The sequence below is a fragment of the Hemiscyllium ocellatum genome, chromosome 11 (assembly GCF_020745735.1).
Source record: "Hemiscyllium ocellatum isolate sHemOce1 chromosome 11, sHemOce1.pat.X.cur, whole genome shotgun sequence".
Lineage (NCBI taxonomy): Eukaryota > Metazoa > Chordata > Chondrichthyes > Orectolobiformes > Hemiscylliidae > Hemiscyllium > Hemiscyllium ocellatum.
The window spans coordinates 52,255,152-52,274,023 of NC_083411.1; the positions used below are offsets into that span (position 1 = coordinate 52,255,152).

The 18,872-nt window shown below is 40.3% G+C and overlaps 1 protein-coding gene across 1 annotated transcript in view; it reads left to right on the forward strand.

Annotated features, from left to right (window-relative positions):
• Nucleotides 1-7,924, forward strand: part of LOC132819988 (FERM and PDZ domain-containing protein 1-like) — a 53,830-nt gene extending 45,906 nt beyond the window's left edge. Inside the window, exons 14-16 of the mRNA XM_060831922.1 lie at nt 4,097-4,870; nt 5,617-5,724; nt 6,582-7,924. Of these exons, the coding sequence (XP_060687905.1) occupies nt 4,097-4,870; nt 5,617-5,724; nt 6,582-7,924 (2,225 nt within the window). The remainder of the gene's footprint in view (nt 1-4,096; nt 4,871-5,616; nt 5,725-6,581) is intronic.
• Nucleotides 7,925-18,872: the final 10,948 nt, after the last annotated feature.

Here is an 18,872-nt window from a genome sequence, read left to right on the forward strand (position 1 = left end):
TTGAAGACTCTCTCACTGACTGGATGCTGAACATTAAGACTTGGGAAAGCTTAGATAATTCTGTCTACTATTTGGAAAAAAGGGAAGGGGTTTCTCCTGGCATCTTGGTCTGTTGTACCAGACTTGGTGTAGTGCAACGTGACAAGATTAATTATTGGCCACAGAGAAAAGGCATCTCTAGGTAGATTGAATCTCCTATCCAGTTTTAAAGGGAGATGAGTGGGTCTGAGACTAGTATTTTATAATTTAAAAAGGGCAATTATGTATGCTCGAAAACTGCACACCTAAGATGAACTGGGACACTAAGTTCAGGAACAGACTGATATAGAAGTAAAGGTCAGATATTTAAGGGATATTTCAAAATAGGTATATTTAAGAGTAAATATATTCCTACTGTAAAAAAGAAGTTGCAAAGGAAGAACAAACCATCTATGGCCAACTTAAGAATTTAAGGAAGATACTGAGATTAAGGAAGAAGTATAATATGATTAGCAGATCAGATATTGGACAGAAGATAAGGAATGGCACAGAATGACAAAAAGATGAATCAAGGGAAAGAAATGAGAGTATGAGAGGATGCTAACTAGACAAGGAAGAACAGATAATGTGTTTTTACTAGTATTTAGAAAGGAAAAGATTAAGTAAGGTGAGTGGTCCTCCTGATAGTGAGAATGGGGAGAAATTAATATATAATAAATAAATGGCAGTTGAATTAAACAAATATTTGCTTCTGTCTTCACTATAGAAAATACAAAAACACTCTAGTAATAGCTGTAAATCAAAGGGAGAGAGAAACCTGGTGAAATTACAATGAAGAGGGAAGTGTGATGAAGCCAACAGGTAGACCTCTGGGCTGACAGGCTTTCAGGCCCATTTGGACTTCATCCTGGGTCCTTAAACAGAGGGACCAATGTGAAAGTCGAAGCATTGATGTTGATTTTCCAAAGTTTCATAGATTTGGATAAGGTTCTATTGGACTGAAGTGTAGCAAATGTTATGTCATTATTCAAGAAGGGAGGGAAAGAGGAAACAATTGACTTGTCACAGGGTAGGTGTTAGAATCATTATTGAGGAGCTTATAGCTGGACGCAACTCTAGCTATTTGGGAAGAATCAGCATTATTCTGTGAAAGGGAAATCGTGCTTAATCAATTTATGTCAATCTTTGAAGTGTTAGCCTATGCTTTGGATAATGGAACCTGTAGAGATACTATACTTGGGTTTTCAGTGGGATTTGATGTGCCACATAAAAGATTATTGCACCAAATAGGACCCAAATATTAACATATTTGAATTGATAGAAGATTGGCTGGGTTCAAGTCACATCTGCTCCAGAGATGTGTAATAACATCACTGAGCAGGTTAATTAAAAATATCTAGAAGATTGACTGGCTGACAGAAAGAGAGAATGTGTTTGAAAAAGCTCTCTTTCTGATTGGCAGGATGATGAGTCCCAGAAGAATCTGTGTTGGGGCCTCAGCATTGAGAACAATGATTTAGATATGGGGAGGAAAGCCATGGCAGCTAAACTTGCAGATGACTTAAAGATGGGCGAGGACGTATGTTGTGAAGAGGACATAAGGAGTTTTCAGATGGGTGTCAATCAATTGAATGAGCGCCCAAAAATTAGATTCTAGATTGGAGTGGTGCTGGAAAATCACAGCAGTTCAGGCAGCATCCGAGGAGCAGGAAAATCGACGTTTCGAGCAAAAGCCTGATGAAGGGCTTTTGCTCGAAACATCGATTTTCCTGCTCCTCAGATGCCGCCTGAACTGCTGCGCTTTTCCAGCACCACTCTAATCTAGAATCTGGTTTCCAGCATCTGCAGTCATTGTTTTTCCCCGCCCAAAAGTTAGGCCAATGTAGTATAATGTGGAAAAATTATTTAGTTTGCAAGCAGAATAAAAATAAAGCAGAGTATTACTTAAAGTAAGAACAACTGCACCATTTCAAGGAGCAGAGATATCTATATGTGATAGTGCATGATTCACAAAATGTTAGTTTGCATGTGCAGCACATAATTATGAAGGCTAATGGAATGTAAACATAAAGGTATTTTGCTTCAATTATCCAGGGAATTGATGACAGTACAGCTCTAATATTTCATGTAGTTTTGGTCTTCTCGATTAAGGAAGACCATAAATGTTTTTAAAACAGTTCAGAGGAGCTTTCTGAGATTGATACCTGGAATGTGCAAGTTGTCTTATGAGAAAAGGTTGGGCAGACTGCCTTGTTTCCTTTGGAGTTTAGAAGTGCAATCCTTGACAAGTTGGAAATGGAAATGGCCTGTCCTCTTGTGGGTGAATCAAAAATTAGAGGTCACAGTTTTTAAAAGAATACAATCTTTTAGAGCAGAGATGAGTGGGCGGCACGGTGGCACAGTGGTTAGCACTGCTGTCTCACAGCGCCTGAGACCCGGGTTCAATTCCCGACTCAGGCGACTGACTGTGTGGAGTTTGCACGTTCTCCCCGTGCCTGTGTGAGTTTCCTCCGGGTGCTTCGGTTTCCTCCCACAGTCCAAAGATGTGCGGGCCAGGTGAATTGGCCATGCTAAATTGTCCGTAGTGTTAGATAACGGGTAAATGTAGGGGTGGGTTGTGCTTCGGCGGGTCGGTGTGGACTTGTTGGGCCGAAGGGCCTGTTTCCACACTGTAAGTAATCTAATCTTCAGAAGTGTTTTTCTTTCAGATGGTTGTTGGGGGCTACAGTCATTAAATCCTTTTTAAGGCAAGAGTATTTTGCCTTATAAATATTTGTTAAGCAGGAGAATGAAAGGTTATCACATGGAAGTGGGGAAATGGAATTTAAAGCACAAATAGATTAATTATGATTGTATTGATTGGCAGAGAAGACTTTATTGTCCAAGTGACTCACATCTGTTCCCAAGTAGGATGTGCTTACATAGTCATAAAGCCCTACCTCTTCTCTTCGCTTTCCGTTCAGTCAATTTCCTGGATGTAAAGGCTCAGTTCCTTTTCTCAGTGTACATTTCCTGCTATGACATATCATCCACACAGTCAGTAAAGATAAAAGGCAGCTCACCCACCATCCTCTCAAGGGCAATTGGGGATGGGCAATAAATGTTGGTCATCCAGCAATGCCCTCATCACATGAATTAATGTATGAAAAAACACAGTGTAAAGGACAGGAGGACTCTTCTCTCAGACCCTATGAGATGTGTGTAGATTATTAGAAATCGAGGTTAACGGACTGTTCAGCTCCTGTGGGTGTTGTACCTAAGGGATGGTAACAATTTTCATGTCCAAGACAATCCTTCCATTAGACTGATCAGTTCTGTGGAGCACTAGCGAGGTTTGTGATTATTGGCATCACTTTCAGATAGTGACTCTTTGCAATGAAGTTATGATAGAAAATAAACTCATGTCAGTTTAAACACGTTTCCCTCTCAGAATGATATCAGTAGCAGCGATCTGAGAGAGATGAGTGAATCACAGTTGAGACACAACTCACATTTTCCAATGGCATTGCTCACTCTGACTTTATGCCAGTTAGGTGAGTTTCAGTTGCTGATAGGTCTTGTTAAAATTCCAGAATGTAGGAACTTACATTTTATCATATGTATCCATAGGATCTAGAAAGTGTTGAAAGCTTATTCAAGGAATGTCTCAATCAGAAATATTGATCAAGAAATAGGATATCAAATTTTATTTACTGTAAAAGTTACTACTTTTCCTTTTAAATCATGAGTAATAGCCTGGCACTGTATTTGAGTGGTGTCCTGAAGCTGAATGAACACGTACAATTGGTATGACTTCAATATTGAAACTTTAACAGTTAAAGGCTCCACCCCAGGTATTTCCTTCAACTAACTCCTTGCAGACGGGATATCCTGTTTTTGTGAAGAAACTTATCCAAACAAACATTTTCAAGCAAAATAAATAACTTAAACAGAAAGGAAGAGCATAGAAGTTAATCATTGAAGTTTTTATAATTTTTTGTAATTCATTAATGGGATGTCATTTATTGCCCATTCCTAATTTCCAGGAGGGCATTTTAAGATGGCAGAATTCAGTTTTTAAAGAAATATTAGATGGTTCTTTCATCTGACCTTAGATGTAACTTTTTTTACTGTGCAGGTGACGAGGCCCAAAGATTAAGTGATTCAGAGTCATCATCAGACATTGAGTCTATAGATATCCACAAATTGAGAAATGGATTCATAGGGCCTCTGACTGAAGAAAATGAGGACATTGAGAACTCGGAAAGTGAGGCTACAGACAGTGACTGCTTACGGGAGAATATCCAGGAAGAGACCAGTTGCAGCACAGGGGATGTGTCTGATCTGAATGATGAAGCAACATGTCAGGGAGGACACTTTTGTGATAGAAGCTGTTCTGCTGACTCTATGGATGAACTGCAAACGGAGACTTCAGCTCCACACTCACATGGTGAGATTTCTGAAGATGATGACAAAGATTCTAACACTGAAGAGAGTGATGGTGAGCCAGTTACAAAGAAGCACTGTACCATGGAATTGAAAGACAGTTTTGAACAACCTTCAGCAGACTCCTTAGCCTCTACTTCGACCCTTTCTAAATGCTTTGCATGTTTTACAAAGGTGGTTTGCTCTATTCCTGACCTCAGCCAAAGTGAGAACCCATGCACTGCAGAAGTTTGCAACCAGTGCCCCAGGAACGAGGACGACAGTTATGCAGAAGGGGACAAGTCTTGGAATTTGACAAGTCATGGCCTGCTCACTGAGTTACCACCTGCTATTGATGGGGACTTATACAGTGAGGTCCTCACTATCCCGATTCTGGCTCCTCCCCCTGACGAATTTTTCGATGCAGCTGAAAAGGTTACTCATGTGGAAGGTTCAGGTGACATCAAATTCAGTGGAACTGAAGCAGGTAGGTCTGACAGATGACAATCAGGTTTCCACTTGCTTCCATTTACCCCATACAACAAATTAAATGAAATCCAAAATATATTTGAACAGATTTTCAAACATACTTAAGAATGATGAATAATTAAAATATATTCTGTGTTTATTTTAATTCACTTATTACATGTTACCAATGCACCTTTACATACCTGACTAGTGATGACACATGAGGAACAGGTACTGAGTTCCAGTGATGGTATGGTTGCAGAACAAGAGTACATTTGTGATTTTGGTATATCTTCCCATTGAGGCACAATACTGGCAAGGGCACAAGCATTTAACCAATGAATCCTTGTTCCATTGAAAAATCCACTTATAAAAATTCACCCTAATGTGCCCCTAGAATCACTGGAATAAATCATTTCAAGGGGCAACTCCAGTACAAAAAATACATTTGATACGCTGATCATAAAATAGAAAGGAAGATAGAAACTTGAGGTTTTGCTCCTTATCCAATATTCAATTCATTTTATTTAAGATAGGGCAGTTCTTCTTTGTATAGCTCTATTGGTATATTCAAGAACTTATTTCAATACAGGTTGAAAATCAATTAACAATAGAGGCCAGTGATTACATGTATATGCTAAGAGTCATGTAGATGAAAATTAAACTGCTCTGTTAACTAGCAGAATAGTCACTGTTGTTTGATGTTTGGAGAAAGGATAAACAATATGTCAACAAATTAAATATTTTCTTTTGTTTTCTTGGTAGAGTTGGAGTCTGCTAAAATTAAGGGGATTGAAGCAAAACAAAATGTGCAGATAAGTCCAAGTCTTTTTGGCACAGGACTGGACATCAAATCTGTTGAATGCATCAAAGGTAAACCAGAAGAAATAAAATACACAACCACAGGAAAAAGACATTTTGCATCTGATGACGTATATGATGTAAAAGCTGTTCAATTGCAGAGTCATTCAAACAAACATGGAGATCGTATGCGTTGTAATGAAAAGAAACATGTTAAGACAAAAATGCATCGATGGAATACTCTTTCTTCTTTGACAAGTATCGAAAATGAACCTGCCTTGTTGGAAACTAAGCCTATTGGTCCATTAACATCCATTTCCACCTGTGCCAATAAAAAGGTCCAATCAGATTTAATGGAAATGGAGCCAGATACCATGGAAACAAAGTCAGTCACAGAAACAATACCAGTCATTACTCCAGTTTCAGTCAGACGTTACCCATGTGATTCAGGCATGAGAGAGGAATGTGCTTCTCATACAGAGACTACAGCAGGAGAAAAATTAAACATTTCTCTTAAAGCTCAGCTGCCTGGAGGTGACTGCACCAATGTGGAGGAGTGTTCAAGTCCTTCAGGAGTAATTCTAGAGCTTGCTCATGCATACTCACAGAATCTAACAGAAGATGAGATGCATAATGTTACCACTGTGTCTTGCACTGATGAACAACAAACACAATTAGCATGAAAGACAAAGGGCAAGGTGAAGCAATTGTCAAAAACAACACAGTCCTAGAAATGGGAGATGAACATGCTCAGTAGATGAACAAGGATCAAAGTGGAACTGCATTCAGGCAAACTTTATATCAAGTAAACTCCAAGGAAAATATGTTCATCTCTGAAGAAGTGGTTAAAAATAGTCAAAGAAGAGGATCATGTTACCAAAATGATGATGGCACTATAACTTCACAGATGTATTCTATGGTGTCTACAGAAGATCTGACAGCACTGACAGAAAACTCAGTTCTGGAAGAGGAAATCTCCAGCAGGAGGAACTCATCTAAGACAGACAAAAAAAGCAAAGATGCTTACTCCCTTGACATATCCAGGTTACGTCTGAATTTAAACCGAGTCTCCTTTAAGACATTCGGCATGTTTAAACATTTAAAATCACCACACTTAGAACCAAAGATTGAAACTTGCGCAGTGAGGTCTCTTAACATTTCTGAGTGCAACACGGAGCCTGCAGAAGACAGCTCGAAAGATGACTTATCAAAAACAGAACAGATCTCTAACCAGACTGAGGCAAGTATAACTGAGATCAGTACATCGATAATTTGCCCTCAAGATAGAAACCTTCCTCAGGAAATATCTTCACTGACAAATACACCAAGGCAGCTTTATGAAGTAGACAACTCAACCATTCAGGAATCTGCAACTGCAACTCAGCAAAATGAATGTCCCTCCACCAAACTGAGCTGTCTCCAACAAATAAAAAATAAACACAGTTTGAATGTTGACTCCAGAGTTCAAGCTATCCTCACAACTGACTTGGATAAGGAAATAGATGAACAGCTCCCAATAAGTGATAAGGACACGTGTAGCTGTAAGATAGTACATGGGAATCGTTTTCGAGCACAGGGTACTGATGTTAATGACGAAAGCAAAGATTTAGCATATTCCATACGGCAGTGTTCACCAAAGACCACCCCACCTGATTCAGAAAACCACCTCTCTCAATACCTCACCACATTTACTGGGCAAAGTGAGAAATTCATGCTTACCAGTTGCTCCTTTGATTTTCCTAAAACTGATCTTACACCAAAGCTTGAAGGCTCCATTCTGTCACAATTCAAGGCTGAAAGATATAGCATGCCGAATGGGTTCCATCTGATACGGAACAATATCATGGAGCTACTCAATGTGCTGAAAGAATTCCCCAGAGAAAGTCATATTGAGGAAGAATGTGCAATACTTACTTCATCAATAAAGGAGAAATTATATATTGAAAGTGGAAAACTGATGTCTGCTGGCCAGAAGGGCATTAAAGTAGACCAGGCTCCTGTGGAGATGCTCCTGGGAGTTTCTGAAAGTTTCCAGGCCCTCATACAGCTAACAGCAACATGTCTCCAGTTCACGACCTGCATGCATTGCGCAGAACGTCATGCCAAAGTGGTCAATAACTTAAAAGACGTTTCTTTGACTTATAAAACCTTTGTGAAAATCTCTCAGGATGCATGCAGCAGGAAGTGTGATGACTTAAGAATGAAACTCCTGGCTCAACAGTGTAATGCACTGACTGCTGATGTTTTCTGCCTGACGCAGTCATTCAAATAATATACCCCTGAAACACAAAACAGTGTTTGTAAAGTTTGGGCCATGAGAGAATATTATTAGAACAATTTAAAGAAAGATGTAGAATTGTGTGACAAGTACATGACATGCACTAAACTCATCCCCTGGAAAAACATGCGCACTACAATATGACACTTTGATTGGCATTGGCCATATGACTAATAACAATCAGAACTCAAAGTTTGTGCGAAGATTTGTAGCTCGGGTGCTTGTTGCAGTGGTTCTGTTCGCCGAGCTGGAAGTTTTTGTTGCAAACGTTTCGTCTCCTGGCTAGGAGACATCATCAGTGCTCTGGAGCCTCCTGCGAAGCACTTCTTTGATGTTTCTTCCAGCATTTATAGTGGTCTGTCCTTGCCGCTTCCGGGTGTCAGTTTCAGCTGTCCGCTGTAGTGGTTAGTATATTGGGTCCAGGTCGATGTGTTTGTTGATGGAGTTTGTGGATGAATGCCATGCCTCTAGGAATTCCCTGGCTGTTCTCTGTCTGGCTTGCCCTATGATAGTAGTATTTTCCCAGTCGAATTCATGTTGCTTGTTGTCTGAGTGTGTGGCTACTAGGGATAGCTGGTCGTGTCGTTTCGTGGCTAGTTGGTGTTCATGTATGCGGATTGTTAGCTGTCTTCCTGTTTGTCCTATATAGTGTTTTGTGCAGTCCTTGCATGGTATTTTATAAACTACATTAGTTTTGCTCATGTTGGGTATTGGCTCCTTTGTTCTAGTAAGTTGTTGTCTGAGCGTGGCTGTTGGTTTGTGTGCCGTTATGAGTCCTAGGGGTTGCAGTAGTCTGGCTGTCAGTTCTGAAACACTCCTGATGTATGGTAGTGTGGTTAGTCCTTTTGGTTGTGGCATGTCCTCGTTCCATGGTCTATCTCTTAGGCATCTGTTGATAAAGTTGCGCGGGTATCCGTTTTTGGCGAATACCTTGTATAATTATCCCTAGTAGCCACACACTCAGACAACAAGCAACATGAATTCGACTGGGAAAACACTACTATCATAGGGCAAGCCAGACAGAGAACAGCCAGGGAATTCCTAGAGGCATGGCATTCATCCACAAACTCCATCAACAAACACATCGGACAGCTGAAACTGACACCCGGAAGCGGCAAGGACAGACCACTATAAAGGCCGGAAGAAACATCAAAGAAGCGCTTCGCAGGAGGCTCCAGAGCACTGATGATGTCTCCTAGCCAGGGGACGAAACGTTTGCAACAAAAACTTCCAGCTCGGCGAACAGAACCACTACAACAATCAGAACTGATGCAAGACATGTCCTCTTTCTATGGTAATGTAGTACTCTGCTGATTCTTCAGACTTCTACATGCATCATATAGACAGCATTTTAATGCTGCCCTTTCGAACTGAAACTGAGGTCTGAATTCATTCCATTGACTGTTGGGAATCTGAAGATTTCAGGGGCTTCCCATCGTGTTTCCAGAGGACCAGGCCATGCTACAAAATTCCATATAATTTGATATGAGTTGATACCAAATAAGCAATCTCCTCCAGAGAGCTCTCGAAATGAAAATATTATGTCTGCCCACGTGTGTCTGTGCATGAGTGCATGTGCGTATGTGTGTGTGTGTGTGTGTGTGTGTGTGTGTGTGTATGTATATGCGTGTGCGTGTGCATGCTGAGGTAAGAAGGTGCTGCCTTGAGACTGTAGATAAAGTAGGCAGTGAAAAGTAATAGAAATATAAGAATTTTCCTTTAGCATCTAGCTCACGTTCTGTTGTTTGATATTAGCATTAGATACTTTAAGCTGTAGAATGTTTCACTCTTTGAATTTGACATTGTTTGTTGCAATAGAAAATATATGGTATTAAAGAATTCTATTTCCACATTACAGTGTTAAATAGTGATCATTGGATTTCCTCAGGATGGCGGGAGGCAGGTTGCAGTATCTATCACTTGCTGGGTTTACAAGAAAGGCATTCTTAGTTAGTTGATATATTTGTGTAATTTCTATCTGAATCGAAAGAGGCTAGGATTTTAGGATACAGAGCTTAAATGGGCAATGCTGCAAAAGATCATTAATTCTCTCAGTGGTTTATAACAACAGAAAAACTTAAATTATCACCTCACCAATTCTTTTGACATGCCAATGCTGATTATATCAAGATAGAAGCCATTATTTGTCACATACAAGACTATAAAAATTCTAAGTTTCTTTGTAATTATACACATGGTCTGGGACTAATTTCTTGATGCACAGCACCGAAAGAGCTCTTGAACACAATTATGTTATACTGAGGCTAACAATTTGCCCATCATTAAAACTAAGGTATTGAAAATTGTTGCTTGCAATTCTGGGTCTACAGTTTCCCTACAATTATCAGTCCCTGGATGGGGAGTGTTGGTTTAAGGAATCACCTTTGTGATAATGGATGCCCAAGACAGCTTTAAATCAGAAAATTTTCCTTGTTTTTTCTTTTAATGGTTCAAAACTCAAACAACCTTGTATGTACAGAGAAAGTCATACTTTCAAACATTTTATTTTCTCTTTCAGCTATAATTCACATAAACTGATCTTTGCTCCTAAGCTGGAAGTTGCATTTTTTCAGTGACCTATCACTGGAGAGTGGCATAATCCAAGAACTAACAGTAGGTTAACACCTTCCATCCCGACCTCAAATTCACCTGGACTGTCTCAGACTCCTCCCTCCCCTTCCTAGACCTTTCCATTTCTATCTCGGGCGACCAACTCAACACAGACATCTACTATAAACCGACTGACTCCCACAGCTACCTGGACTACACCTCCTCCCACCCTGCCCCCTGTAAAAACTCCATCCCATATTCCCAATTTCTTCGTCTCCGCCGCATCTGCTCCCAGGAGGACCAGTTCCAATACCGTACAGCCCAGATGGCCTCCTTCTTCAAGGACCGCAGATTCCCCCCAGACGTGATCGACGATGCACTCCACCGCATCTCCTCCACTTCCTGCTCCTCCGCCCTTGAGCCCCGCCCCTCCAACCGCCACCAAGACAAAACCCCACTGGTTCTCACCTACCACCCCACCAACCTCCGTATACAGCGTATCATCCGCCGTCATTTCCGCCAACTCCAAACGGACCCCACCACCAGGGATATATTTCCCTCCCTCCCCTCCCCTATCAGCGTTCCGCAAAGACCACTCCCTTCGTGACTCCCTCGTCAGGTCCACACCCCCACCAACCCAACCTCCACTCCCGGCACCTTCCCCTGCAACTGCAGGAAATGTAAAAATTGCGCCCACACCTCCTCCCTTACTTCTCTCCAAGGCCCCAAGGGATCCTTCTATATCCGCCACAAATTCACCTGCACCTCCACACACATCATCTATTGCATCCGCTGCACCCGATGTGGCCTCCTCAATATTGGGGAGACAGGCCGCCTGCTTGCAGAACGCTTCAGGGAACACCTCTGGGACACCCGGACCAACCAACCCAACCACCCAGTGGCTCAACACTTTAACTCTCATACCCACTCCACCGAAGACATGCAGATCCTTGGACTCCTCCATCGCCAGACCATAACAACACGACGGTTGGAGGAAGAGCGCCTCATCTTCCGCCTGGGAACCCTCCAGTGTCCTACTCACAGTCATTTCCTCACTAATCATTGATGGTCAATTTCCATGGGTTTGGGAAGAGGAGAGTCTCAACATGTGGTTAAAAAGCCATATTCATTCCAGAAAATGACTGAAAACATTGTTTCTGCTATTTGAGGATTTCTGTAGGGATATTTACAGACCACATTGACATTGATATTTACAGGAAACACGTATGATGATCGCCTGCATAAGTGACGTGATTAGCTCATGCTATTACAGTAGCAAGAAATTTCACCACAGGTGATTTAAAACGCAACTTGATCTTTATAATCTAACAAGAGTGGGGGAATTCAAAAGGTGAGAGGAGAAAGATTTAAAAGGGACTTGAGGGTCATATGTAGAATGTACTGCCAGAGGAAGTGGTAGATACAGGCACAGTTACAAAATTTAAACAACATTGGACATACACATGATTGAGGGATAGGGGCCAAACACAGGCAAGTGGCACTAGTTTAGTTTGAGAAACTTGGTCGGCATGAATGATTTGTACCAAAAGGTCTGTTTCCATGCTAAATGATTTTATGACTCTAAATTAACATGTATTTATTATTATTAAAAAGAACTGTGATTTTAGGCATAATCTATGGGGACCACAGACATGTCTGTCTGTTGCAAAGTTCCATGTGGTTATACAATTTGAAGGATACTTGTCTGCATTAAGCATAGCAAAGCAAAAATTCAATCCTTTATGTGCAGGATTTGAATGTCCATTGTTCATTTTATTCTACCCCAGATACTAGTCATCCAGCCCAGTAAGCAAATCAACCCTCAGAGAGAGATATAAAGCAAATCAATAAGATCATTATAAGGGACAAGGAATAATCCTTTAAGCTTACGATATTGATTAGTATGAATTCATACTAAGTCTTATTCACAGACTTCTACATAAAGTTAGTGAAATTACAGCTGGAAATGACAATGGCCACACCTTTGAAATAAACTTACACATATCCTGAAGAAGGGCTTATGCCCGAAACGTCGAATCTCCTGTTCCTTGGATGCTGCCTGACCTGCTGCGCTTTTCCAGCAACACATTTTCAGCTTTAAAATGTGTTACCAGTGATCACAGATTACTTGTATATTGCAGGAAACAAACTCCTGCTGTTGGCATCACCTTGCATCGCAAGCCAACCATCCAGCCAACTGAGCTAAACTGACCCCCAATTCATATCATGCAGGACTATACGTTAGCACCGTCAATTATTCTTAGCTTCTCTTTTTGTGAATTGCACATGGTGAGGAGGTAGCTATTTGTAACTTTGTCACCGTGTTGGCATTTAATGTGCACTATAGCTTTCTTACAAGCATTGTCATTAATGCAGTGTTTGTACAATCTATATATCCAGTTTTAGTTTTGATTGCTTCTTTTGTTCATTTTGCCTTACCACTTGCAAAGAACTCTGGGGCCGCTGAGTACTCTCAAAACTCTGCCTTTTTCAGCAGCAGATTAACTGTAGCGGATAAAATTGGATCTTTGGAAAAAGATGGTCTGAGCAATGCATGAGTATGTGGTTGAAAGCTCTTCTTGGGGTCAAATATGAGGTCAAAGTTGCAAACAATCTGTTTTGGTCTCAAATAGTTGCTAGAGAGAAAGAGGGAGAGAGATGAACCATAGCTAGTGAACAGAGTTTGGAATGGCACATCAGTTTTCTCAATATTTAACTGGCGAAAATTTCTGCTCTTGAAAATCAGAGTCAAAAAGTGTGGGGCTGGAAAAACAGTCAGGCAGTATCTGAGAAGCAGGGGAAATGACATTTTAGGCAAAAGCCCTTCATTAGGATGCTGCCTGACAGACTGTGCTTTTTCTGCTCCAGACTCTTTGACTCTGATCACCAGCATCTGCAGTCCTCACTTTCTCCCAATCTTGAAAGTCAGACAGATCATTAATTAGCAACAGTGCAGCAGTCAAGAGAGATTGTGGTTAGGTAGAGTTAAGTGTTGACAATATATCTTTTTTATAATAATGTGGTTAAGAAGCAGCATATCAATGTGAAACAGGAGGACACCTAGGATAGATTCTTGGGGGCATGAAAGATACTGACATGAGCAGTGATAGCATGGATCTGTTTCTTCGGAGGACTTGACTATTATTCTTAAAAACGTATGACCGAGGCCAAATACAACAACATAGTGTTTTTCCACAAACCCATGCTCTGTAAGAATATCTAGGAACTCCCTCCCTTGGTGGAATGTGTTGTCCCAGTCGAAGTGGTGTCCTTCCTCATATAAGGATAATAGTGAGAAAGTGTCATGTCATTTTGTGGCTAGTTGATTTTGATGTATCCTGGTGGCTAGTTTTCTGCCTGTTTGTCCGATGTAGTGATTGTTACAGTTCTTGCATGGTATTTTGTAAATGACATTAGTTTTGCTTGTTGTCTTTATAGACATCATAGTAACCCACACACTCACCAACACACTAAAACCACAGCTAATGAACTTGAAAGACCCTATACAGACAACAAAAAAACTAATGCCATTTGCAAAATACCATGCAAGCACTGTAACAAAAACTACATTGGACAAACAGGCAGAAAACTAGTCACCAGGATACACGAACATCAACTAGCCACAAAACAACATTACCCTCTCTCACTAATATCCTTCAATACAGATGAGGAAGGACACCACTTTGACAGGGACAACGCATTCATCCTAGGACAAGCCAAACAGAGACTCACATGAGAATTCCTGGAAGCATGGCATTCTAACCGGAATTCTATCAACAAACACATTGACTTGGACACCATTTACCACCCCTGAGAAAAAGAAATGGAAATGATATCAACAATCCAAAGAAACCAAACATATAAATAGAAAGCAGGAAGCATCAGCAATGCTTCGTCCAGAGGCTCACTGAAGATATTACCTAGTATGGTGACAAAATGTCTGAAAATGAACCTTCCAGCTCAGTGGGCAAACCTAGATCCAGAACCCCAACCTGAGCTACAAATCTTCTCAAAACTCACTTAGAAAAGGAAGCTTAGTGAATTAGTCTGTTGCCAGAATGTCTTGTATAATTGCTCAGAAAGTGTATCATGCATAGACGGCATCATGTTGCGCTACTTTCCTGAGTAGATCTCATGAAAGATGTGTAAAGACATATGTACTTATACCAGTGTCAGTCTTGGCATATAGCACATGTGGCCCATTCTATATGGGATCTATCACTTAAATGGGAAAAAAAGCTTCTGAGTTGTTGACATGCTGGTTGATTGGCAAGACTTTGTTTGGGGGAGGTGTTACCATGGAGAATGAACCAATTCATGAGGTCTGATAGTTAACTACCAAGCATCGGTTAAAATTTAAACCAGGCAGGTCGACTGATCAAGGAATTGCCTTGAGAAATTAACCAGAGAAAAGATGTCATCTATTTTATTGAATTGAAACAGGTGCAGTGTGTGTATACATTGCTTCGTTCTGCAAAAAAAGGACATTGTGTATTAAGATATGTAGCATCCAGTGCATGCAAGTGGACCACATTATGTGCCTGACTACCAATCTTAAATTGTTTGTCAGTATAATTCTTTTCATATTCAGCTTTCTTAACATATTACGACTTACTGAGATGGCATTCACTGTCAAGCTCCCTAGCAGTCACTAGATTAGATTCCCTACAGTACAGAAGCAGGCCCTTTGGCCCAACAAGCCCAAAGAGTCCAGACCCATTCTCCTACATTTACCCCTGACAAATGTACCTAACAATTTAACATGGCCAATTCACCTGACCTGCACATTTATGGATTGTGGAAGGAAACCCATGCAGACACGGGGAGAATGTGCAAATTGCTTGAGGTTGGAATTGAACTCAGGTCTCTGGCATTCTGAGGCAGCAATGCTAACCATTGAGCCACCATGCCACCCTAGTCAATCACATAGTTATTGCAAGCAGAAGGCCTTTGTTAATGACAACTGGCCACTATTGCACAGGCCATTTAGCTACAGATGCCAGCTGAATCTCCCTTTGCACATACCTTGACTCTAGCTGAACAACTTTAAAAAAGTGTGTCTTTTTCTCTGCAATTTCAAATTCTAAATGACTACCAAATGATTAATTAAAAACTTGAAGTGCGGAATATAAATAGCAAGGAAAGAATAAACCATGGATGTTAAAGAAGATTTCAATGGACGCCTCATTTCCAACTACTGCATACGGAAACAACTACCCTGAATTTCTGATACATAGCGGCTATTCCAGGCTACCCCTGTGATAATAACAAATAGCTGTGTGCATTAAACAAGTCATGGATGCATCATTTACTCCAACAAGCCAACTCTCCACTGGAAAATGACAAAGACATAGCAGGACTCTACAATTTGACAAAATGACAAAACTCCCCCATGACCAGTGAGTTATAGATATAATGCACCAAGGTTCTTTAATCAAAGGACATATTTGTAACAGGTAAGAATTTCATCTACTGAATGTCAATCTTGCTCAGATCCATTGACATTACATTGTTGATGAGAGTACTTGCTTTTCTGGAAGTTGCAGAAATGCCTTCATTTCATGAATATCCATGTTCACTGGCATTCTTCAACTGAGAAAACCTCGAGGTATTTAACTCTTGAAGAAGCATGAAACCTACCCAAATTCCAGATTGTAAGCTCTTAATCAGAACAGGGAAAAAATTGCCCAGAGACCACCTCCAGCATGAAGATTAAGCTGACAATCAACAAAACAAGGGGCCAGATCATTTCAATTGCAGTAGACATGTCCTTTCACTCAAGATTTCAATTCAGCAGTAAACCTGAGCTAAACATCACATTTAGAGAGCATATTTTATACCAGGAAATAAAGCCATCTAAGTAAAATGTGTCTAGGATGTCACAGCTCAGAAATGATTTGGAGATGCTGGTGTTGGACTGGGGTGTACAAAGTTCAAAATCACACAACACCAGGTTATAGTCCAACAGGTTTAATTGGAAGCACAATAGCTTTCGGAGCACTGCTCATTCATCACGTGATGAAGGAGCGTTGCTCCAAAAGCTATTGTGCTTCCAATTAAACCTGTTGGACTATAACCTGGTGTTGTGTGCTTTTTAACTTTGTACAGCTCAGGAAGGCTAACATATTTTACAACTGTAACTATTCTACATTTTCCCTTGCTATCTCTTTTAATTCTTCATCTGGGCTGCATCTCTAAAGAAAATAGTTGATACTTTTGTAGCAATGTTAATGTCAAGGTGTAAGTATAATTATAGCTATTTTGTCATCAAACACGGCACAATGAAAACAGTAAAGGCCATCAAATAACTTAGAAAATTAAATAATGTGCTCTAGTATTGTTTGAAGAATAAATGTCAAACAAGACACTGTGATAACTCCCGTAAAATCAGATTATTTTACATTCACCTGTAAAGATAGGTAACTTGCTTTACTATCAAATCCTAAAGACAGTGATGAACAATTAGGCACTGTATTAATCCCTCAGCACCACACTGAAAGTTTAGTCAAAAGGACATGAGTTGCAATTATCATACTTGACAAGGAATTAAGTACTTTTGAAATGTAGTCATTGTTGCAATATGGATAACATAGAGGCCAAATGATAAACAGCTATGCTCTACAACTAACAATATCATAATCTGTTAACGGGAGGATAAAATATTGGCTAGATCTCCTTCAAATACTGCAACACAATGGGATCTTTTACAGTCACTTTTGAAAACGCTGACTGCCAACAAGCTGGATACCTTCAGTAAAAAAGTGATGTTAGTCTCGAGATTGGAATATGAACTTTCAGTCTTCTAATTGAAAGGCCAAGGAAGTACAACCGAGACACAGCTGACTGCCTAAGATTGGCTATTCACATGTTTGGGAGAAGACTTAAACTTTTGATCTTTTAACTCAGGTGCTATTACTGAACCAAGGCTGACACTTGCTGAAAGACATACACTGTCCAACTGATTATTCTTCACATGTGAGCTGAGGCAGTGAACCATGGATTTTGCTTATACCATCTGTTTGCTGTTGTGACATACATTGAATAGTTGGTGTCAGAAAATAGGCAGAACTCCTGTTGGTTTAGAAATTCATCGTATTAGTATTTAGGATGGTTTCCAGTGAAAAGATGGGAAGTGTAACTGCTCAGCTGTGCTGGTAGGTAGAAAATCAATCCAAGTTCCATCTATCCGGAGGTCCCTGCTGGGAGGCTTGACATTGAGTGTGACCAGGCTCACCTGTTATACCCTAAAAGATAAATGGTCCACTAACATTCACTGCCTGGAGTCACACATGATGAAGCTGCATTTTGTCAGGGTGCAGTTTAGATCGACATTGTCATGACAGCATGAGAAAAAAATGGCATAGGAATATTAATGTGCTTCTTCATTTTAAATCAATCTTTCAGCTGGACTCTTCGCTACAAATCTTCAATCATCTGAATCCATATTCATCAGATGATTCATCCTCATAAAAAATGTTTAAATAGGACATCATAAATAGCTACTTAAATATTGCGGTTTAGAACTTATTTCAGATACTACATGTTTTTTGTGGCTGAATAGTGTCTCAATGTTCCTTCAAGAGAGGATAGAGTATACAGTATGAATATTTTATAGGATGAATCAAGTGCAGGATAGATTAATCACTAAAACATATAATTTGATAAGACTTGAAAATATACGGGAACTGAAATTTATAATTGTCTCACATGCATTTCTTCTGATGCAGGCAGCATGCCAATGTTGTATTTTTTTGTTAATTTAAAGGATTTAGTCAAAATTGAGTACACTGTTGAGTGGCTGCATGTCTCAGTCTGGAGTACGAAATCTTGAGAGGATGATATAATTTCAAGATTACTTGTGGTACCTGAAGTCAATCTGTGCCTCTTAAAAGGAAAGCACATTTTGATTAGAATTGGAAGACAGTTTACTCTGAGAAGGAAACAAACAATGGCACTGGATGACAGAAGTGTATAAGAGGTGTATAAGATGATTAGGGGTTTAGATAGGGTCGACACTGAGAACCTTTTACCGCTAATGGAGTCAGGTGTTACTAGGGGACACAGCTTTAAATTAAGGGGTGGTAGGTATAGGACAGATGTTAGGGGTAGATTCTTTACACAGCGGGTTGTGAGTTCATGGAATGCCCTGCCAGTAGCAGTGGTGAACTCTCCTTCTTTATGGTCATTTAAGCGGGCATTGGATAGGCATTTGGAAGTTATTGGGCTAGTATAGGTTAGGTAGGATTCGGTCGGCGCAACATCGAGGGCCGAAGGGCCTGTACTGCGCTGTATCTTTCTATGTTCTATAAAAGAATTCAACATACTAATGACCCTCTGAGAGAAAGAAGAGCGTCCTCATTTCCATCTTAAAAAGAAATCTAAAACAAAAACA